This window comes from Trachinotus anak, unplaced genomic scaffold, assembly GCF_046630095.1.
Source record: "Trachinotus anak isolate AG129_WGS33_773 ecotype Australia unplaced genomic scaffold, CSIRO_AGI_Tana_v1 ptg000032l, whole genome shotgun sequence".
Taxonomy (NCBI): domain Eukaryota; kingdom Metazoa; phylum Chordata; class Actinopteri; order Carangiformes; family Carangidae; genus Trachinotus; species Trachinotus anak.
Window position 1 is genome coordinate 11,740,727 of NW_027273883.1, and position 21,200 is coordinate 11,761,926.

The window sequence follows — 21,200 nt, forward strand, 5'->3', positions numbered from 1 at the left end:
GTAATGAATGAGAACAATCTTTTATTGGTGTTTTTGGGAAATCTCAACTACATCCAAACAACCAGCACTGAGCGGGCTGGGCACCATGGACACCACTGATGCAGCAGGGCAGTTGTAGTTCAATTAGAGTCACTATAAGATTGATCAACCACATCTGTGAGGATATTAGAGACTAAATCCTGTTGGGAGAGCAAACAATCATTGAGGTGATAAAGGCTGAAATAAACCAACAAGGAGCATATAGACAGTGTGCATAGTCCATACACTGCTGGGGAACAGAAGAGGTCATCATGAAAGATAAAGTAAGTCTGCATGAGCATCATGTTGAAGTTACTGAGCCACGTTTGTGAAATCCATGGTTAAAGAAACCAAGGTGGCAGTAGTGTCCAGAGCAGAAGCGAGTAATGTTGAGTGTCTGGAGGTCTGAGACAGGATGCAAATAGCAGAGTGAGGGTTTTTTTTTCCATTTGAATAGTCTTTCTGAGGAACAATGAAGATCAAAGATGTTTCAAGGTGCAACAGATCATGGTCACCCAAAGAAAGAAAATCATTCAGTAATATAGAATAGCAACAATAAGAGGGATAATCATCATAATCATAACAATAATAATAGCAGTAATGGTAACTATTCATCATGGTCATAAAGGGGATTAAAATCACACTCTATTACTAGTCACCCCTCCCCCAGGAACATAACATAGTGTACCATGCCCCTGTGTAGGTGATGTGGGTACACAGAGAAGTTTATAGATACAGTAAAAAGTAAGGAGTAATAACAGGAGTAAACAGTAAGGAAGGAGCAGTATTGAAAAAAGCACTAAACAGCAACAAGCTTTGTGGATCGACATAGGAAATTTTGGCTTTTATTTCTCCCAGAAATCTGAGAAATTAACACCATTCCACTCAATGGGGGTACTCAACCCATCTCCTGGAATACATCAAATACACAAAATAGTATAGGCCTATCCAATATACACAACATTTCTCCCCCCATAATAATGCTAATTAAAGTGTGTTCATAAAGTACAGTAAAGTAACAATGTGCGTTTTACCGGGAAGGTTGATTACTATTTCTGAATACATTACAACACTGAGATTTGACGATCTCTATGTACTGTCGAGGTACAGGAGAGACACGGGGACAAAATGTTATGGGAAGAGTTTGCACATAACTGTGAGAGGACTGAAGACAGAAATAGAGCAGCTGGATATAGAAACAGAGGAAGAGAAATGTCCCAAGTATTCAAATAGAGGATGAAGAGGAGCGGAGTTACCCGGGGCATCACAACAGGCTCTCACCAGCTTAGGTGAGATATGAAAACACCGCAGTAGATTAAAAGCACTCCACTGGGATAGAGGGAAAAAAGAAACAATCGAAGATACAAGTATGGACTAGAGAAAGATGTACCAATCTCATATATAACCTTAAGGTACGAGTATTGTTGGGGAACTGAAGTCAGTTAAAAGGGGTGAAGTATTAAAGAAGAGCACACAAGACTGAACAAGACAGGTGTTGAGGATAGTGCTGGACTGTTTACATGGTGTCTCCTCATGTCTCTCATTCTGCCTCTCTCGAGCATGCCCATTCCCAGTGACAGAAACATAACAGGAAAAAAATTAAGTGCTTGAGTAAAATCCACAAAAATGCTGAACTATACGATTTTAAGATAATTTCGCTCTCTATATTACAATTGTTACATGCGTCCTCGCCCCTGCTGCTGCATCCTGACTACAATAATCAAGTTGAAAAAATACCCATCAATGGCTGACCACCTGTCAAACATCTCCTGACTCATCTATAATAAAAAGATATTTACCATAGCTTTCCCCCATCTCTATGTCCCAGTCATGTAGAAAATATACAAAATTATTCTCCAAATTTGCTCTCCCTCTAATTTTTCGGAAGTATTATAAAAATATACAATTCTCCAATAACAAAACTCTTAAAAGTCACATCTTTCATCTGTTAAATTATTCTCTCTGTCCATCACTTTTAAGAGCTGACACCTCAACAAAACAAGACACCTGAGCTTCAATACACAAACCTTCTCCTTGTCTTATACATTCATCATTATAATCATCATCTTCCTCGTCATCATCATCATCATTATCCTGACCCCATTCTGTCCATCACGCCACCCCAAAATTTCTGAAGTCTTAAATTGAATCCAGCTTATATTCCTCCTCTTCCTGATGTCGCTCCGTGCCTTCATCACTGGTCAGCGAGGCGGTTCTCGTATTTACTAAGGATGTTGCGACAGCGGCCCAGTTCCTTCCGCATCTCAGCCACTTCTTGTCGGAGCGCGGCATTCTCTCTCTCCAGGTAGGCGGCACGCACGGTTATCTGGTTCTCCTTGAGACGGCGAGCATCTCGGGAACGTTTTGCTGCTTCATTGTTTTTATGCCTCCGGGTCCAGTACCTCTCATCCTAAAAGAGGACAAACAAAAATAGCAAATGTTGATTACTTCAGCATCTACCAACTTAATCTGTTTACCATGGTTGATCAGGGAATTTAAGAATTATTTGGTAGAAGTATTTAAATAAAATGATTAATGAACAGTCAGACTTGTTTCTTAAGGAGTATGTAGTGCTCTTGTACAGCAAGACTCCTGTTACTGGTTGATGTGGGTGTTTGGCCATGAATGAGCGTGGGACATGTTCCTTTCACATACCTCATCCTCAGCACTAAGTTAATGTCTGAGAGTAAATAAAATGTGCAAACAACCTACATGTCCCACATCCCACTGCTGAGGAAATAACATACAGCTTCAACACACTGTTATTTCTGCTTTGAAATTCTTTTCTAAAACTCCGTATGTAAATTCTATTGTGTTTGTTATTGTTCTGCTTCTTTGATGCTTTGTGTTCAGTGTTTTCAATGTAAGTGTTCTCCCTTCATTTAGTAACATGTAGGCTATCTTAGAATCTGTCAAGAAAATGTATCTGCAATGATTTTGATAATCAATAAAAGTCAGTAATCAAGCAACAATGCCAAACATTCTCTAGTTACAGCTTCTCAAATGTGAGGATTTGCTGCTTTTCTTTTAGTTATATCATTGTACATTAAAAATTTATAGACTAAAAATGTATCAAATATTTCAAAGTAAAAATAAAACCTAGGATAAATTACATTTTCCCTTTAAATACATGATACGTGCCCTAAAAGGCCTGATCGTGGCCTAAACTGACTCCCTCCCAAGGTTCCACTTGAGCACCACTGCTTGGAATTTTCCTGCTATTGTAGTGAACACATCCGAGTTGTCTCACCTTCATGTTATCGGGCACCAGGATCTTGCGGGCCTTCTTGATCATTGGCTGGGGCTTGAGCTCCTCTTCGCTGAAGGAGTGCCTCCTGGGGTCGAAGTTCTGCTGACTAGAGGCGCTGGACATAGCCATGTCCGAAGAATCCATGTCAAACATCCCGACCACATCTGGCCCGCTGCCCGTGGGCGTCAGCAGAGGTGGACAGGAGGACGAGGAGGAGGAAGAGGGTGACTCACAGGACTCATTCATATTCGTTTGACTCCCTGGAATCACAAAAAAGATACATTTGTTTCAGATGCTTTTCACCGTCCTGTATTTAAACTGAAACTGATTTTATGGTCAAATGTGCATAGAGGAGCTGATGCCAGCAAGCCACTACGATAATAATAGAAACACACGCAGCATTTCATCGTGTGACCACCAGATGGAAGTAGAGAGCTATGTTCTTGGCGTCATAAACAACAAACAACATTCCTTTGCCCTTAACTGATCCCAAAGAACTAAGGAGGTTTTTCAATCAGCTTTCATGGACATCAAGGGCAGCAACAAGGGTAGGCTAAAGTTTAAAGAACACACTGGGAATATGTTGTGCAAATACATATACTATATAATAAAAACTTTTAGCATACAGATAAACATGTTATGGAGTTACAGGGCTCTATAGTGCAAAATACTCATCAGTGCAAAGCTCTGGCTTTTTCAAAATATATTTCTGTAACATAGATCACGTCAATGTAAAGTACTCCTACTATATCAGCTTAAAGAATCACTGATATATATGATTTACTACAGACCTAAAAACAGTTAATAACGGAAAATCTCATTAAAAATAGTTCCAATATATCTTATTTTATATACTACTGGTTTAAGAAAGAATAACTATAGTCCCTGTATACCTGGAGGTTTAGTAGACTCTCCTTAGTGTGCAAACCAGTGCTTTAACAAACTGACACATAACTACAGCTACATTAAATCTGTTGGTTCAGTCAGTGAATGATATTGTGTCTTTTATCAATCAAATCATTCAGAAATTCTGGTAGACCAAAGCCAACATCCAGAACTAAAAACCAATACAGAAATCTAAAAGTGGAAGTGTTATGTAACTTTCTAGCCCTCCCCTTAAAATCAGTTTCTTTAAACGGGGCCAGTATAGGGCTATACCTCACCCCACCCCCTTATACCCCCTATATCTCCACACACAAACAGCTCAGTCAACATCCTTGTTATAAATATAAGTCAACTTGAATAGAACAAAAATAATGACATGTGCACATTAGACTTTTACTTGAACTATCTAACAATTATAGACTAATGTTATTCTTTAGTGTGTTAACTTCAAAGTGATCTTAGCTTTTACAAGTCTTTAATTTGGCAAAGGGGGTAATTGTGAAAAAGTATCACAGTATATGCCAAAAAGAGAGAGCATGGATTAAAAGCTCAGGGATAGATGGACACAACAGCATAGCTACTCAACACCACAACATGGCAGCCTTACAAAATAACTAGAGAATTTCATAAACATAGTCTTAACAAAATCTGTACACCTCAAGTTCCACAAAGCTGCTAATTAATGTAGACTTACAACGTGGAAACACCTTCCAAGAACAATATAAAAAATGAAAATTAAAAAAAAATGGGAAAAGTCTTTAACACTGAGTGGTGGGAAGAACAGGCAGGTTGTTGGCTGGAGAAAAACAAACCCATCCCCTCTATCTATGATGTGTTGCCACCTGCTAAACATGTTATCTGTGGGTCTGTAATATATGAGCAGCGAACACATGAGTAATGGCCAGGTAACATGAGAACATTCTCACACCAGGTGCACACTGAAGTGGAAACTGTTCCTAAATGATGTTCACATGTTCCACAATGACAGTGCTAGCATAACACTGAAAAATGTGTTTTCATAGACACAAAGCTAAAGTCAAGCCTATAGTAATGCAATCAGCAGGTCTAAATGTCACTGAATCCTGATTTAGATAACAACCAAGTGTAAGAGATGCCAGATAATAAGCTTTTTTTTCTCTGCTTATGACTAAATCAGGAGGTTTCACTGATTTTTTGCTGCTGAAACCCGACAGCATGAACTCCTGAGCACAACCACCTGGTGTAGTGTTTTGTTGGACCGAAAACGTGCCAACCCTCACTCCTCCTGTGGTACACGGTTGCCTCTCTCTGCTTTTTGGGAAGCTCTGGAACGCAGACCTGCAAAGTAGCTTTGGTGCATTTTTGTCCACGTGTCTGAACCCTCAGTGAACAGGAGGCATTCGCTTTTGGAAAAACACTCAAATATGTGACTAAATGTGTTTCAGGACTCATTCAACAGCATTCCACGAAGGACTGAAGCCGATGTAAAGGCAAACAGTAGCCCTACCCCTTCTTAGGTAATTAATACAATCATATGTTCTTTGATGTTGCTCCATTTAATATTCATGAATCTGCTGTTGGCTGGGCACTTTTATAATACCACAGATTAGCATACAGCTTCCCTAGTTTCCAGCTTAGGGTGAAATGATGAGAATTACTTTACTTTAACTTTAGAAAAGTCAAAATAATACTAACTTTTAGACTCAACAGTATTTTGTTTTTAAGCAGTAAGACTTAAAAAAACAAGAACAAATTTAGATACTAAGTCACTATTCATAAAAATTCATATAAAGGGGCTGTAATCAAAATACTTTTATTGTGCAGTATAAATTAATTATCAGTATATGAATATGCACTTTGTCACTGTTGGATCAAATTAAAGGTTGTGTCAGCATCTTATAAACTGTAAAAGTCTCCTCTGGATCTCAGTGTACTTAATATCATTCATTGGTCATCAAATGTTCAGTTTGAAGTCCAGCAGCTCAGGGGAACTCTTCCTGTTGCTCAGTCTGTCCCTCCCCCTGTGGACTCCTCCTACATGTCTACTGGCCCTGCCTCTAGTTCTCTCACTCCAGTACTCTCAGCCTCTGCACGTGTACTGACGCGTGCACATGGCTGTGGCGTGTGAAGTGGGGAGAGATTTAAAGACACGCAACCGCAAACACTCCACACACTTCTCTCTCTCTCTCTCTCTCTCTCTCTCTCTGTACTGCTGTTGTGACCCTGCTGCACATTAATAATTGGCTGGGAGTGAATGCTGATTGTGTTGTACAGTGCAGTACATAGATCACATGCCAAACTAAACCAAACCTCCTGGTCATTGCTTTGAGACTGACTCATCAAATAGCTGTGGACGTCTATCTTTACTGCACCTTTTCTCCAAATACTCCACCTCTCCCTGATACATCATCCAGTTTCTAATACAGCACCATGCTACAGTATGAAAAACAAATTTCAGCCAGTGCTAAGCAGCCATGTCTGAACTCTGTGTTTTCTCTGTCAAGTTGACTTTGTATTTAGAGCCATGTGACTGTACCTCCTGCCTTCAATTTGACCCCACAGGACAGAAAATGCTTTGTCACCACAGTATGTATTATAAACTCAAAGTAGTTAAAGTGCTGAATCACTAGCCCATGGGAATATTTTAAACACACCACATAACCTTGATTGCATCTCAACCATGTAGGGTCTACCAGTCTCATATCAGTGGCAAGGGACAATTTGTTTCTTTTAGTGTGTAAACTCCACAAAGTTTCCAGAACCCTCTTCCATGATATTGCTGTTGTGAGCTGATATGGACAAACCTTGAAGAATGAACTGTCCTTGTTCATGTTTTTGGTTTTTTTTTTGGTTTTTTTTTACCCTCAAGAACAAAATGCTCCATGTCATTAAACTCACCATGCAGACAGTCAGTTCCTCCCGCGAGGCTCTGCGGCTGAGCCACCTCCAAACCAATAAGCGATGGGGAAGAGGAGGACGAGGGCGAAGAGGATGAAGAGCCAGGTGGGGATGAGGGCGGTAGGCACTGGGAGCTCTGACTGGGCACAGCTGATGGGGAGCTCTGTGAGGGGATCTGGGCTGAACTGGAGCTGTTGTTGTTATGCATGCTGCCCATTCCATTTTCGGTCAAAAACTCCTCCAAGTCCATGTACTGAAGCTGGAAGAGGCCCCCATCTGCAGGCAGGGTGCGTTCCCACAGGAGAGGCCCCAAAAACTGGTTGAAACTTCCTCCTCCATTTCCACCACCACCACCCGCTCCACAGCCATTGCTGTTGTTACTGCTGCCTATTCCACTGCCATTCCTCATGGGGCCCACTCCCAAGGAGTCCTCATCAAGGTCCAGTCTGTCTTTGTCTGCCAGAGAGCGGAGAGTTGAGTCATTATTAGTTCGGGATGAAGACGATGAAAAATAACCATGGTTTGACTTGAATCTCTTTCAGTACACAAGAAAGTACTTTAACCTAAGGGTTTTTTTTTTTTTTAGATATTTTAGTCTGACCTCTGGCAAATGGATGCTAACATCAACTCCCCATATTTGAGCAGATCTAAATGGATGGCAGGTGTATCCATAAGACGCAAACCCTGCCACTCCTCCCATGTCTCATACACACACACACAAATACACAATCACAGATGGACCAGATGGTAACTGAATTGCAGCATTAACAGGAGCTGAAACCAATTTGTTGTCATAACATATATGAAAGCTCCTCAACAAATCCCACAATAGCTGGAGATACGTTTTGGCACAACAAGAAACTGGAACGCATGTGTGCACAGCATCACAGCTAAACCAAAAGATGTTATTACTCATTGTAATCTGGATCTTAATTTGAAATTGCGGCAGGGATTATAATCCAGGTGAATACTCAGAAGGATCATGGAAGAGTCATCATGGACATGTGTGAAAATCTGTGCCAGTTAACATGACAAACAGAATTTGGTACACAAAATGCTACATATTTGTATTACAATAACAGTAGCAGTGGGAGAAACAGAGGGGCATGACTTATTCATGCTCTGCCACTGCATATATTGACAGCAGGCTGTGTCATGCGCTGGTGCTGCACACTCAACATAAACAACAATGTAACACAGTATTAATTCACCAAATTAGAGGCTTTTTCACCTTTTGCATCACAGGGGTTTTTTAAACGCTGGTCTCCCTTCATGGGGTGTTGCAGGAGGGATTTCAGACCTGCCATAGAGTTGAGATGCCCCCCTGAGAGGGAGCCTGCAGGCTGTGTACAATTTCCAAACTGTGGGCTCGCGCCTGCTGGGAGGTCAGGGGTCGGAAGCTGGGAGAGCTGCCTGGACATCCTGGACCGGACGGGGTCACGGAAAGACACCTGGGGCACTTGAAGGGGCGAGGCTATCTGAGTGGAGTGTCTTCCAATAGGACAAGTGTGCTGGATGACTCTGCATGTGTGTGCAGGAGGGGTGGGGGTGGAGGGTAGAAAGAGAGAGAGAGAGAGAGAGAGAGAGAGAGTTTTGAGAACTGTCCATGCAGAATAGAGCAACCATTGTATTGAAATTACAAGTATGACCATTGTATTAATGACAGTTTTATTATACTTTGAAACTTCTGTTCAATAACATATGGAACTTTTACCTTTCCCTTGTAGTTATGAAGGCGTCCTTATTTCCTTACAGAAATATTTTCATCGAAGTATTCCATTGTAGCAAAACTGTGCAGTAGATCAAGCTGTTATTCTCAGAGGATCAGTGTGGGAGGGACAGTCAGACCATCTGAGCAGGAATACTGTCCATGATAAAAAAAAAAAAAAAAAAATTTTTAATGCAAAGGCGTAAAAATGACAACGAGGTCCGCAGACTGCACGGACAAGAAAATGTTGCAATTGAAAACTTGTGGAGTTAATCGTCCGGTGTTCAAAAAGAAGAACCCCACGAAAACAGTTGCAAAGCGAAGCTCCGTCAAAACAAAACAACCGAAGAGACACGGTGTCCACAGAGGAACACACACACACACACACACACACAGCGACGAGAGCTGTGGCTGAGTTGGTCAGATGACAACTTGTGTTGGTGTTTCGCTCCTCTCGACTGTGGCGCTCTGCTGTCCGTCCGGGGGGAGGCGGAGGAGGAGGAGGAGGGGGGGGGGGGGTCGTTTCCTCTTTCTCTGTCTGTACTTTTGTGCATCCGGTGGATCCAGTCACGGGCGCACGGGCTCGGGTCTGTGTCTGGGCCGCGCAACGTCCACGTCCGACCGTCCTCTCTCTCTCTCTCTCTCTCTCTCTGTCTCTCTCTCTCTCTCTCTCTGTCTCTCTCTCTCTCCCACTGTCTCTCTCTCTCTCTCTCTCTCTCTCTCTCCCTCTGTCTCTCTCTCTCTCTCTCTCTCTCTCTCTCAGCTGGAACGGACACGGGAAGTTCACGTGACGTCACAGCTCGCGGAACAAGCTAAAGCGGGGCGCGAGAGGGCGGGGGGTGGCTGGGCGTGGCCTCGCGTTCTCGCTAATTATTAATGAGACACACCTCCCCTCGTGCCCCGGCTCGCGGGGAGCTGTGTTTGTTTTGTGTGACAGGTACAGCCGCCGCCGCGGTGACGTCTCCCGGCCGCTTGGTTACTTTGTGACTTTTATCTTCATCATGATGATGATGATGAGCAAACTGTCACAACACGACCGGGCCTCGTCATCACAAACAGCTGGTTTAAACCATGTTCTGGCTCCAGATGTTGCCCCCCCCCCTCTCTCTCTCTATTAGACGACGGATGTCTCTCTGTCACACTCGGTTCAGAGCTTCGTGGCTTTTCCCACTTTCCCTGTAATCCAGAGGAAACGTGAGCGCGCTGTTGTTGAGGCGGGAGGGCCGCTGCAGCACGTGGCCTCCCGGTGTACAATAGCTGCTCGCGCTCACGTGTGTCAGGCACGCGGGGGACCAGGCCTGGCCGCTCGCGGCCCTGGCGCCGATTGGCTCCGGGAACCTCGTGGCTCCGCCCACGACGAGCTCCCATTGGTCAGAAATAGGTCGAAATAAACCCGCCCGCTCGGGTTCCCCCTCGTGCATGCCCCTGCCGCGTGAGACCAGTTCGAAACACAAAAAGCGCGAGCGCTGTCTGGTCTCTACTGTACACGCAGAGCACATGCGAGAGAAAAGAAACACACGCCTCAAGAATTCACCTCTGTGTTTTTTCCACAGTTGGCAGCTGACGAGCAAAGGGCGCTTAAGTCCTCACATCTCAACGTTGCAGTGGATAAGAGTCGATGTGAATATTGTGAAATAAAAAACGGGAATGACATTGAATTTAATTCTTTTGCGCAGCTGTGGTGGGGCCCCAAAGTTGTAACCATCCGCCCCCACCATCTAAAGAAGAGTGGGTATGAATCATCATATTTTGTGTTTGCAAGCATGACAGGTGGATTTCATCATCAGTCCGAATGTAAACACACTTATGTCCTTAAAATAACATTAACATGTCCTACATACCAACTCCATCACTCGCAGGTCTAACGCAATCAAAACATTATGGCTCGTGTCACTCATTAAAGTATCAAAGACTGATTGAACTGCAGCTGATTTTCCTCTCATGAATTGCTGTGCCACAGAAAGGTGTCATTACCAAATAATCAAATGTTCTAAAACAGAGAACTTGTAGATGACACAAATGAAAAAAATAATATGCATTGAATTGAATTCTTAAAACATACTAATTTCTGGACAGTGCAGCTTTATTTAAATGTGGCTAAATTTAACTGGTCATGATTACTGAGTAATGCTCATGCATTTTGTTTACTTTGTGGCTTTAATCTTGTAGTAAACAGCAGGCAGTCCCATAATTCACAGTCATACAACACTCTTCCATCCACCCCCTATCAGTGCAAAATCCATGTGACTGCCACACTCATCCACACCAGGCCAAGAGTACAGTATAAATGAGTTGCTTACTGCCATCTTGTGGAGCTAGGAGTGAATAGTTTTACACAGCCATTTATTTCAAGTTCGGTGATAGTATACTGAAATTTTGAATGATTGAAAACCATTCATTATATTGGAGCAATCTGGCCAATAACATAGGTAGGCCTAAGAACTTTAACGAAATGTATTGGTATATCAACTACATCCTGAAATCCATTTAATCCACAGGGTGATATGAAATTCACATAGGACATAAAGCTGAATATAATTGTAGAACTTCAATACTGACTTTGGTAATAGTTACATCTTACTTATGTTCAGTGACTTGCAGTTTGTACCACCTTCTGGATAGTGCAGTAGGTAACTTTGAATCAGAAATGAAAGGGAAAACAAATGATTACACTTAAGGTTTATTCATTGCTGAAATATAATCAACTACTGACTTCTCAGTAAATAATGTGATAGAAATCTACTAAAACTATCATTTTTCTTTAGAAGAAAAAAAACCAAGGCTTGACAGGGGTATGAACATTTCATATGTGAATAAAGTGACAAGATGTACTTTAAACTTATTTTTCTTTAGAAGAAAAAAAAAAACAAGGCTTGACAGTAAGAATATGATTGCAACTCAGCAAAAAAGTAAAAGGTAGAAGGGATTAAGTATAAGATTGGCATGAAGACTGATTGGGTTACACACATAAATACATGGAATATTACTTTTGTTTCTATTATGATAGGTCCTTGTCTTTAACACACCGTGAAGTACTGTAGAAATAATCACTGCTAAAAAGAGCATACAAATAACATGAGATAAACATGTGTTACAGTCCACTTGTTTAACCTGTTTTCAATCTCTTGGTATAAAAGCTAAGAATATTTCAAATAAATGAAGTAAAGTGAACATAATAAGCAAGGCTTTTTGTAAGTTTCTTCATTTTGGCAGGAGAGGGATCCTTGTAATGCTAATTACCAGCAACTTTGACATTTTATCTATATGTGATTAAATCACTAGGGAATATAGAGTAACTTTCAAATCAGGTTTTACACTACAAACTTCTGGGGATATATTGAATAAACCATCACATACTGTAGGAGTGATTTCACAACCTCAGCAAAAAACTTGACCAGAGAACAAACATGCACTGACAAACTATCAACAAAGGTCTTTTCCCCCCCATGTCCCTACTCCTAATAAATGCACTTTACATTTTAAAAAAATCCTCAGAGCCTCTACGTGAACAACAACAAGACAAAGTACACAGCAGAGACGTTTATCATACAGCAAAAGGTGTAGCAGGGATTCTAGTTATGGGGAAGATACATTAGCAGGTCATTTCACCTAAACTGTCTATTAACTGCACAGTGTCAGCCAAGCATAGTGTCAATGCACTTAAGGGGTTAATGATCCTATGCAAACAGTCTTTGTAGACACCTTCCAATATAAACTGGAAGAATTTCTGGTGATATTATATAGGATGCTCTACAGTAGTTGTTAACTCACTCATTCTAATAGTCAGCAGAGTAGATGTCAACAGAGACATGAGGCAAACTCTCCTAAAGGCAGCATTTGCCTTTTCATGTCCCTTTTTTTCTTAACCTTCCCATTTTAGAAATGAAATATCCCTCTTGTATGCCACTCTTTTCAGATACCAGGATGTTCAGTATCTGTATGGTCCCTGTAGAAATGGCATCTCCTCCTGGCCCTCGCAGGTCTGTCTCTCTCCCGGTCTCTTTGAAAGCTTCAGCCTCTTAGCATCTCCTCTCTGCAGTCCTTTAGCCCTGCGGCGGCAGGACACCTTGTGCCTGTGGAGAAGCGTAGCATTCCAGAAGCGAGCAGAGCAGCGTCGGCAGGAGAACGTCCCTCTGGCACGATGGGAGGCCCGATGGATGAAGGCTGCCAAAGGCCTGTGAGACAGCTTCCCACATACACTGCAGCTTAGTCGCTCCTGAGTGGTCGAGGCTTTTTGTGGGTGTTTAACTGCCATGTGAACTAGCAGTCCCGCTCTACGGGAAAACACAGAATTGGGGCATATAGGACAGCCAAAACGTTTCACAGGGACCTTGAGAGACGACAGGATCTGCACCTTCATTCCCCCAGTGTTGACAAGCTTATACCCACCACCACCTGATCCTCCTCCACGCCTAATTGTCAAACGAAGAGAGCCTTGTTTTTTATTCAACTGCCCTCTTATAGTACAACTTATCTTTCTCTTCTTTTTGCTTCCATCAAATCTGACTAAATCTTGGGATTCCCATTTATTTTCCCTCCAATCTCTCCTGTCGGACTTTTTTTTTTTCTTCTTGTGGCGTCTCATTTCATCGTTTGTTACCTGGATGCTGCAGTCAAGGTGTTGGTGGGGCTGGGTACCTGACTGATGATGAGGATGATGGTGGGAGTGATGATGATGGTGATGCAGATGATGATGTTCAGTGGAGGGCAGTTCCGTGAGTGGCTGGAACGGGGCTGTGGTGTGAAGCGTGCGGCTACGGGATCCAGCTGGGTATATGTGCTCTCCTTTCACCCCGGCTGGGGAGTGTGGGTGCTGGGGGGGCATGATTGTAGAGTTTGGAGGCAGAGGCTGGGAGTAAGATGGGGCATTAGAGGCTGAAGATTGGGCTGCTGCAGCATCATAAAAGAGTGGAGAGTAACCAGCTGGAGGTTGCGGGGGTGCCTGTTGGTGGCTATGAGTGACAACACTAAGGCTCTGCCCTCCATGGCCCTCTGTGGAAGGAGCCATCTGTAGCAGGACATTGGTGGCAGCCTCGCTCTCTGATGTTGACTGATTGACATCACTCCCACCTCTGTTGTCTCCTGACCCGCTGCTGCCTTCTTGCGGGTTAGACGGCTCAGTGCGGGTCATCCCATGCTGGGACTGCCTATGTCGAGTGAGGCTGTTGGAGTAGGCAAATGCTTTTCCACATACCTCACAGCAGAAGAGCTTTTCACCCCCGCCTTCATGAACCGTCTGGTGATGAGCAGTCAGATGGAAGTGGTGGCGGAAAGACTTCCAACATATAGCACAGGTGTAGAGCCGAGGCGGAGGTGGGGGCTGTGGTTGGGGTGGGGGTGGAGGCTGTGGCTGAGGGTTGGTGTCTTGAGGCTTGACATCTTGAGAGTAGGAGTAGTAGGAGGAGGTGCTTGGTGCTTGGTTCTGGCTCCTGTCCTGGGCCACGCTACATTGAGGATTTGGGTTAAAGCTGTTGAGGTTCTCCGCAGCTGGTGTCGTGGGCACCTCTTCCAGCTCCCCTTTCTGGTGGAGTTTGCTGTGCCTCCTGAGGCTTTGGGAGTAACCAAACTCTTTCCCACAGATGCTGCATTTGTAATTCTTTGCCCCAGAGTGGACTGTTTGATGCTTGCTAAGGTGAAAAGCCTCTCTGAAATACTTTCCACATACAGTGCAGTGATGGGGCTTTTCTCCAGTATGGATACGGTCATGCCTGCGTAGGGTCTCGCGACGTGCGAATCCCTTACCACAGACACTGCAGAGGTGAGTGCGTGGGAGCCCACTGGGCCCCATTCTGGGAGTGTATTGCCTACGTTTGGGGGGCTGTCCTCCAGCTGCAGGATCTTTCTTAGCTCTGGGTTTGCGGGGACGTTTTGGTTTGGAAGTAGGATTCTGTGGGTTGCTGCTCATAGCCTCCTGGCTCCCACCACCTCTGAAATTCTTATCCATACCAGATGTGGATGAAGGTGAGCCCAGAGGACCTAAACCAAGACCACCTAGTAGACCTCCTATGATGTCTCCCCTATCATCCCCTCTATTTCCACTGTTACTAGCTGCTGTTATAGCAGAGATTGCATTATTGACAGAGCTAGTGACATCATCCTCTGAGTCATCCAGTAGAGAAGAAAGGGGCAGGTGGGGCTGTTGCTGCGGATGGTGGTGCTGGTTGTGGCTCTGTGAGTGTGGATGCAGTGTTGGGGCCAAGGGTGCCTTTCTCAGAGCTGGGCCCGCCATCCCACTTCCACAGGGGGAGGCACCAGAGTAGCACGGAGATGGATTACCTTGAGAACGGTGATCATCATGGTAGCCTGTGTAACGATTCCGAGAGTAGTCAGTGGGGTATTTACCATCTGTTCTGTCCCTGTCATTTGAATTCCCTCCCCTTCCAGACTGAAACAGACCATCACATCCTAAACCTGATTTTGGTTCTCCTTCCCCCACAATGATTACACCATCTTCTTCCTCAGTTTTCCCATAAATAACCCCTCTATTGCTCTGATAAGTTCCCCCTCCTCCATTACCTCCTCCACCCCCTCCCCCGACTCTGTCCTCACCATCAGTTCCTGTCTTGCTGCCCCGTTGTTTGGGTCCCCTACCTGGCTTGCCGCAGGTGCCTGAGGCAGCATGGTTGAGTAGAGAGGTGCTCTCACGGAAGGCACGACCACAGGCGGGACATCGGAATGGCTTTTCCTCATGTATCTTCTCATGGCGTGTCAGTGACTCTCTACGATTAAAAGCCCGAGAGCAGGTGGAGCAGCCATATGGGCGGGCTGAAGAGTGTATAACACCATGTTGCAGGAGGTGCCCTTTTTTCTTAAAGCCTTTGCCACAATCAGGGCAATGAAATATTTTGTCTGGGCTAGAGCAAGAATTGGATGAGGGTTGGGTAGTTTCTTGGGTCGAATGGGGAAGGCTTGGGTCAGACTGAGTTTTAATGTGAACAGGGTTTGGGCCAGTAGTGGCAGAATTGCTAGTACCTGCTGTGGTTGGCTCATGCATGCGCAAATGCCTGCGAAGGCTTGAAAGGTGAGGGAAGCTTTTGCCACACTCCCCACAGCTATAAACGGGCTCTGTATCTGACTCTGTGGGGTTGGGCTGCATTGAGCTCTGGTTATCAGATTTAGAAAGGTGAGAATCATTAGTAACCAGTACTGAGGCAGCAGTGGAAGAGGGAGCAGAGGAGGAGGAGGAAGAAACTACTGATGAGGATGAAGATGATGAGGCAAGAAGGGATGATGGGTCTCCACCCATATTTGACATACCAACCCCACTCCCAATTAAAGCTGGAGGCTGACCGTGACTCATCCCTCCATTACTACTAGAGCTAGGATTACCACTATGGCCGCTGTGGCCATGATTGCTGCTGCTATTACTACTGCTATCAGATTTTCTCTGTGGCAAATAGCCAGCCATTGCTTTCTTCCTCCTGCTGCTGCTACCACTACCACTACTTCCACCTCCGCTGCTTTCCCCTTTACCGTCATCCTTAGATAAGGATAAATGAAGTGGCAGGGGGAGGGGCAAACCTGCTTCCTGTTGCATCAGAGAAGCTATCTGATTTGATGAGAGTACAGGGATACCCTGGAAGTCAAAGCCACCAAGGGATGAGGGTTGGGAGCCTGGGTGGAGCGGATGGTGAGGATGAGAATGAGAGTGAGGATGAGAAAGGGTGTGAGGTGGAAGCTGTTGCTGCTGGGGAGGCTGCTGCGGAGTCTGCTGTGGCTGGGGAGTGGAGTGGCCATGTGAGTGAGAAGAATGCAAAGCAGGGGGAGGAGCAAGGCTAGTACTAGGCTCCCCACCTGTCTGACTTAAGCCAATCCCTAAGTGGTTATGAGTTCCCTGTTGAACAAGAAATTGCTCTAAACTAGCATTAGCAGGCACCCCAGAAAGGAAATACTGATTAGCAGCTAACATGCAACTAAACTGTTGGTGAAGGCTCCGTGCATCAGACTGGGCCCCAACCAATTGGTGTCCCAATGAGCTGACTGCACTGCTGCTGGAGGGGTTATTAGAGGTGGCCACAGAGGTTGAAGGGGAAGGAGAGGAAGAGGAGGGACCAGGTGATGCCTGAGGGACAGAGAGGCCAGGATGCAGAGGAGGAGGGGGTGGAGGTGCTGATGTTACTAATCCTCCTAATCCCCCAGCACTCCCACTACTGCTACTTCCCCCAGCAAAGTGCTCAAAGCGGCCTACACCTGGGTGTAACTGCTCCTGTGCTAGTGCTGCCTCAGACGGGTGGAAAGAGCGCAGGAACTGTGGGTAGCCTGAAGAATGGCTTGAGCTGCTGCTGCTCATCTTGCTTGACTTTGAACGAGAGCTCTGAGATGAGGAAGGCTGTTGTTGTAAAGGTGGGGGAGGAGGGGCACTCATCTTGGCAAAAATGGAGGCAGAATCAGAAAAGGCGTTACCTCTAGACCCCTGCAGGGGGCCCAAGCCAAGTCCAGACAGAAGAGCTCCAGAAGACTCAGCCTGCTGCTGCTGCTGCTGCTGGAGTTGATGCTGGTGAAGTTGCACTTGCTGTTGATGCTGTAGTTGTCGATCTAAACCAAGGCCTTTGAACTGGTGGGCCTGGTGCCCACTTAACATCTCTATAATGTCCAGATTGTATTTTCCAAATTGGAACATTTCCCACTCACTGGCACATGGGGGTGCAGGGGCCAAACCTCCAGCGCTAGGAGCGGCAACAATGATCCCACCACTGACTGGTGAAAGACAAACAAACTTTACCCTAAGGGTGAGGTTATGCTACTTTTTTTTCAGAACTACTTGAATGTCAGCTTAAATCTAAAGTTCGTTTCTCCAGATTGTTTACTTCTGGTGCTGCTACTTCCTCTTGATCATCCACTGCCCACACTCTACTTCCAAAATGAGCGGGGTAGCCAGGAAGATGAGTTTATGATCAAAGGCTAAAAGTGTCTTTTTGACAAGTAGATGAGTTCCACCTAATTTCAAAATTGCTTAGATTAGCTTTATTGAGAAGCAGTTCAAATGACTTCTTCTTGTTTCCTCTGAGAGTTACAGCGTTGATATTTTCCTTCATCTAAGCAAGATTCCTCATCCGTGTTCAGCCAAGAAGTTCCTATAGCTGGAAAAAGAAAATTCAAAACAGACATAGAAGTCATAGAGGGGAACAAGGCTATTATTTATAATAATATTTCACTTACTGTCCCTTTCATTATAAGGTTAAAGGCAAATAGGCCTTAAACCTATAACAAGATGCCCCATCCATGAAGGTGAATCTTTAAGCCTGTATCTGCATTGTAATATGAGGAAAATATGGAAATGTATCTCCATGGCCCACATTGGGTGGAATTATAATTTAAATTCATTCAGTATTGTTATTACAAAGTCCCAGTACTTATGCTGAAAAGAGACAGAATGATGCAAGCCATCAAGAGGATGATGTTAAGTTTAGCAAAATACTTTGACACTGGGTTCAAGTTGTTTTTCTTCTTCTACATGTAGATCACATACCATAAATTGATATTTGATATATTACATTTTTGTTACATCTAGATTCGTATTTGTTCTCCAACTTGCCTAATAAAGGTTTCTTATTATTGTGAGCCAATCAGCGCCTCAGCTTACATAAGAGATGTGATCAAGATAAACTCTAATTTCCAATTACACCAGAAAAACTGTACCTTCTCTCTTATGTCGGGTGAAGAAATACAAATCTGAACAAGGTATCTCTTTATAGGTATTCCTACTTTTACAGCCAATTCAACAGGTCAATATACATATTCAACATTTTACATTTTATAATAACTTACCATGATGTGGTTCTGCTGGATTGCAGCACAACCAGAATTGTTGCATGAATGCCAATTCTTTTTTTTTCTTTAGGTTCATATTTACTATGGAGGCAAAAGTTATTTTCAACATTCTTACTGTTTATGCATGTAGCTGCTCATACCAGGTTTCTGCCACAAAAGCAAGTCAAAGGAGGCAAAGGTTACTTATTTATCAAAGCTACTTTGGAGATTTTATTGCAATATTGAACACCGGCCTACCTACCCCTTTAACTCTTATATGCTGCAGCAGTGTTGTGATGTACAGTAATTCAAATATTTATTGAGGAAGAGGCACAGACACAGAGGCATGGCAGTGTTGTATGAAAAACCACATTATACAGCAGGTGTCTCGCTTCTGCGTAAATGCAGGTGTGGTGTGTGTGTGTATGTAACTGATTATTTGGATTACACCCACACTACTTACAATGGCGGCATCCCTGCTACATTTTACCACTTGTGCTGTCCAATTGTGAAATTCATGACTTGTAATAATTACTACAAGAAAGTTGACGGTTTTGCCCAGTCTTCAGTTTGTGTAAACAGAAAATCCAATATCATATGAGAAAAGATTAAACAATGCATTTGCCAACTTGCAGTCATTAAAATAACATTTCTCATACTACAATCTGTGTTTCAAGTACAGTAAAATAAAACAAAAAAAATTATGAAAACACTGTATTGCAGTGTGGCTTTTTATTTATTATTCTTTGAAAACATGTCTTTTTGTGGCTTTTAAGGATTTACTTTTGCACAGTGTTTGCCCTCAGGGTGTGTACAGCAGTTTGACAAAAATCAACCATCATAATGGCCGAGACTAAAATGACATGGGTTCACAAAAAATAATGACTGTGCATGACAAAATAGCTCGATTTAGGAGGTTATTTTGTCCCATTTTCCTTTTCAACAATTAAATATTCATTAGTCATCACTGTGGCACCACACATCAGAGAGCAATTATACTGTATTTAAATGCAGGTCAAACTGGTTATTATTTTCATTCAGTCTTTGTTTAGATTTTAGGTTAGCACATTTTCTAGCCCAGAAGTGCATCATACTTGCACTGCTGACTTTTCACCTTTGCCTTGTCTAATTTCTTTCTAAGTTTATTACCACGCAGACTCAATGGGATACAGGCACTGAGTTCAATAAACTGTCAGTTTCATTTTTAGTCTGATAATCAGTGCACATAATGACATAATGTCAAAATATGTGAAATTTCTTTTGCTTCATAAATGTTATCAGAGAAATATTTGCTGTGGGCCTAAGTAGGTAATGGGGTAATTACATAATGTCAGGTGCTGTTTATTACCTTACTATAGGTCAAGAGCAGATATCAAGTTAAATACATCCATACTGCATGTACTTCATACCAGTTACGGTTCATTCTGTACATTGATTCATTTTTATCTACATTATTAGCACTTTTCTACTTGGTACACTATCTGGCCAGTTACTAAACCACTTACTTTGTACTTAACAAAAAACTGAATTATAACCAATCTAACACTAACCACCAACAGCAAAAGATTACATCTATGTAAATGAACTCTAGATCTGCTTAAATGCACTTGTCATGGCCAAAAAAACGGGGAGAATAGAAAATGTAACTGTTGCATGATGCCTAAGTCTTTAACTGCATGAAGGTAAATTGTTGTTTACGCAAAGATTTCACACTCCTCTACTTGTTAAAACCTTGAAAGTACACTGGCTACAGTAGAATCACTCACTTTGAATCTCATTTTGCTCACCTCGTAAAATCTTACCGTTTCCTCTAATCGATGTGATGAACCTAGCGGGGAGTGAGCTCCCCTGGCAGATGAGGGAGATAATCTATCGCATATTTGACTGCCTCTCATTTTAATGTAAATCAGCAATCCTGTGAAGAGGGGAAGAAATGCTAAAATGAACACCAGTATCACACTCACACACTGCACAATGTAAACATTAGCATTACGTTTCAGGCGCAAGTAATAACGGATGCACTAGAGGTGGCATCCTGTAATAGTATTGGCTAACATTTGGAGAAAAAAAAAAAAAAAAAAAAAAAAAAAAAGGAAAACATTGGACGCGCTTGGATGCAAAACTTCACGGTTCTCCATTGCATCATATTTTTACACTGGCTCGGCGTGTTTAGCAATTCGCTGCCACACGCAGTCCAGAAAAACCACATTTCCACGGTTGCTAACGTTAGCCGTCAATCCAAACCACATTATTAAAAAGCACGCCGAGTACCGTTAACATTGAGACGCTAGCGTTAGCATATACATCTGCGTAACCTATATTCGGCAAATGTTTACCTACGCATCCAGTTGCGGTGCACGGTTGCGGATGGATGAGGCCTGTCACGCCTTCTTCTGGCCGCCTAGCTAGCTATCGCCGCTTCCATTTCTGCGTGCTGTTTTCCAGTCGTTAGCCAGAGCCATTTTCACTGATGCTGAGCTGGGTGAAAGCGTACACCGTGCCCCCCAGAAACCGACGCCGACGGATACCGCAGCCGCCTCCTCGCCATTTAATTACGACACTTTGCGCTTGCAGGGGAGCTTTTGCTAAAGATTTCGACGGCCGAGGGGGATTTGGATGGTCGGTGATAATATTTTTGGGTAAAAGTGAGTGACGTGTGCTCCCTTAACATTGGTCCTTTCCGGCCCTGGTAATATTTCCGGGTAGCACCAG

General features: G+C 43.5%; 2 protein-coding genes across 6 annotated transcripts; both read right to left on the reverse strand.

Moving 5' to 3' along the window:
* Nucleotides 1–4: 4 nt before the first annotated feature.
* dbpb (D site albumin promoter binding protein b) lies at nt 5–9,515 on the reverse strand. The gene is made up of 5 exons (XM_071470913.1): nt 8,745–9,515; nt 8,262–8,551; nt 7,031–7,486; nt 3,269–3,528; nt 5–2,428 (listed from the first exon to the last, which is right to left on the reverse strand). Exons 2-5 carry the CDS (start codon nt 8,449–8,451, stop codon nt 2,213–2,215), a joined length of 1,122 nt encoding a protein of 373 aa, XP_071327014.1. The 5' UTR covers nt 8,452–8,551; nt 8,745–9,515; the 3' UTR covers nt 5–2,212.
* Nucleotides 9,516–11,402: 1,887 nt separating this feature from the next.
* On the reverse strand, nt 11,403–21,200 carry LOC139613875 (uncharacterized). 5 transcript variants are annotated; one of them, XM_071470858.1, is made up of 4 exons: nt 20,825–21,200; nt 20,291–20,403; nt 15,330–17,818; nt 11,403–15,041 (listed from the first exon to the last, which is right to left on the reverse strand). In XM_071470858.1, exons 3-4 carry the CDS (start codon nt 17,356–17,358, stop codon nt 12,667–12,669), a joined length of 4,404 nt encoding a protein of 1,467 aa, XP_071326959.1. In that variant the 5' UTR covers nt 17,359–17,818; nt 20,291–20,403; nt 20,825–21,200; the 3' UTR covers nt 11,403–12,666. The 5 variants fall into 5 exon arrangements, with proteins under 5 accessions (XP_071326959.1, XP_071326957.1, XP_071326958.1 ...); XM_071470856.1 differs by having other exon boundaries at nt 11,403–17,818; nt 20,829–21,200; XM_071470857.1 differs by having other exon boundaries at nt 11,403–17,818; nt 20,276–20,403; nt 20,829–21,200.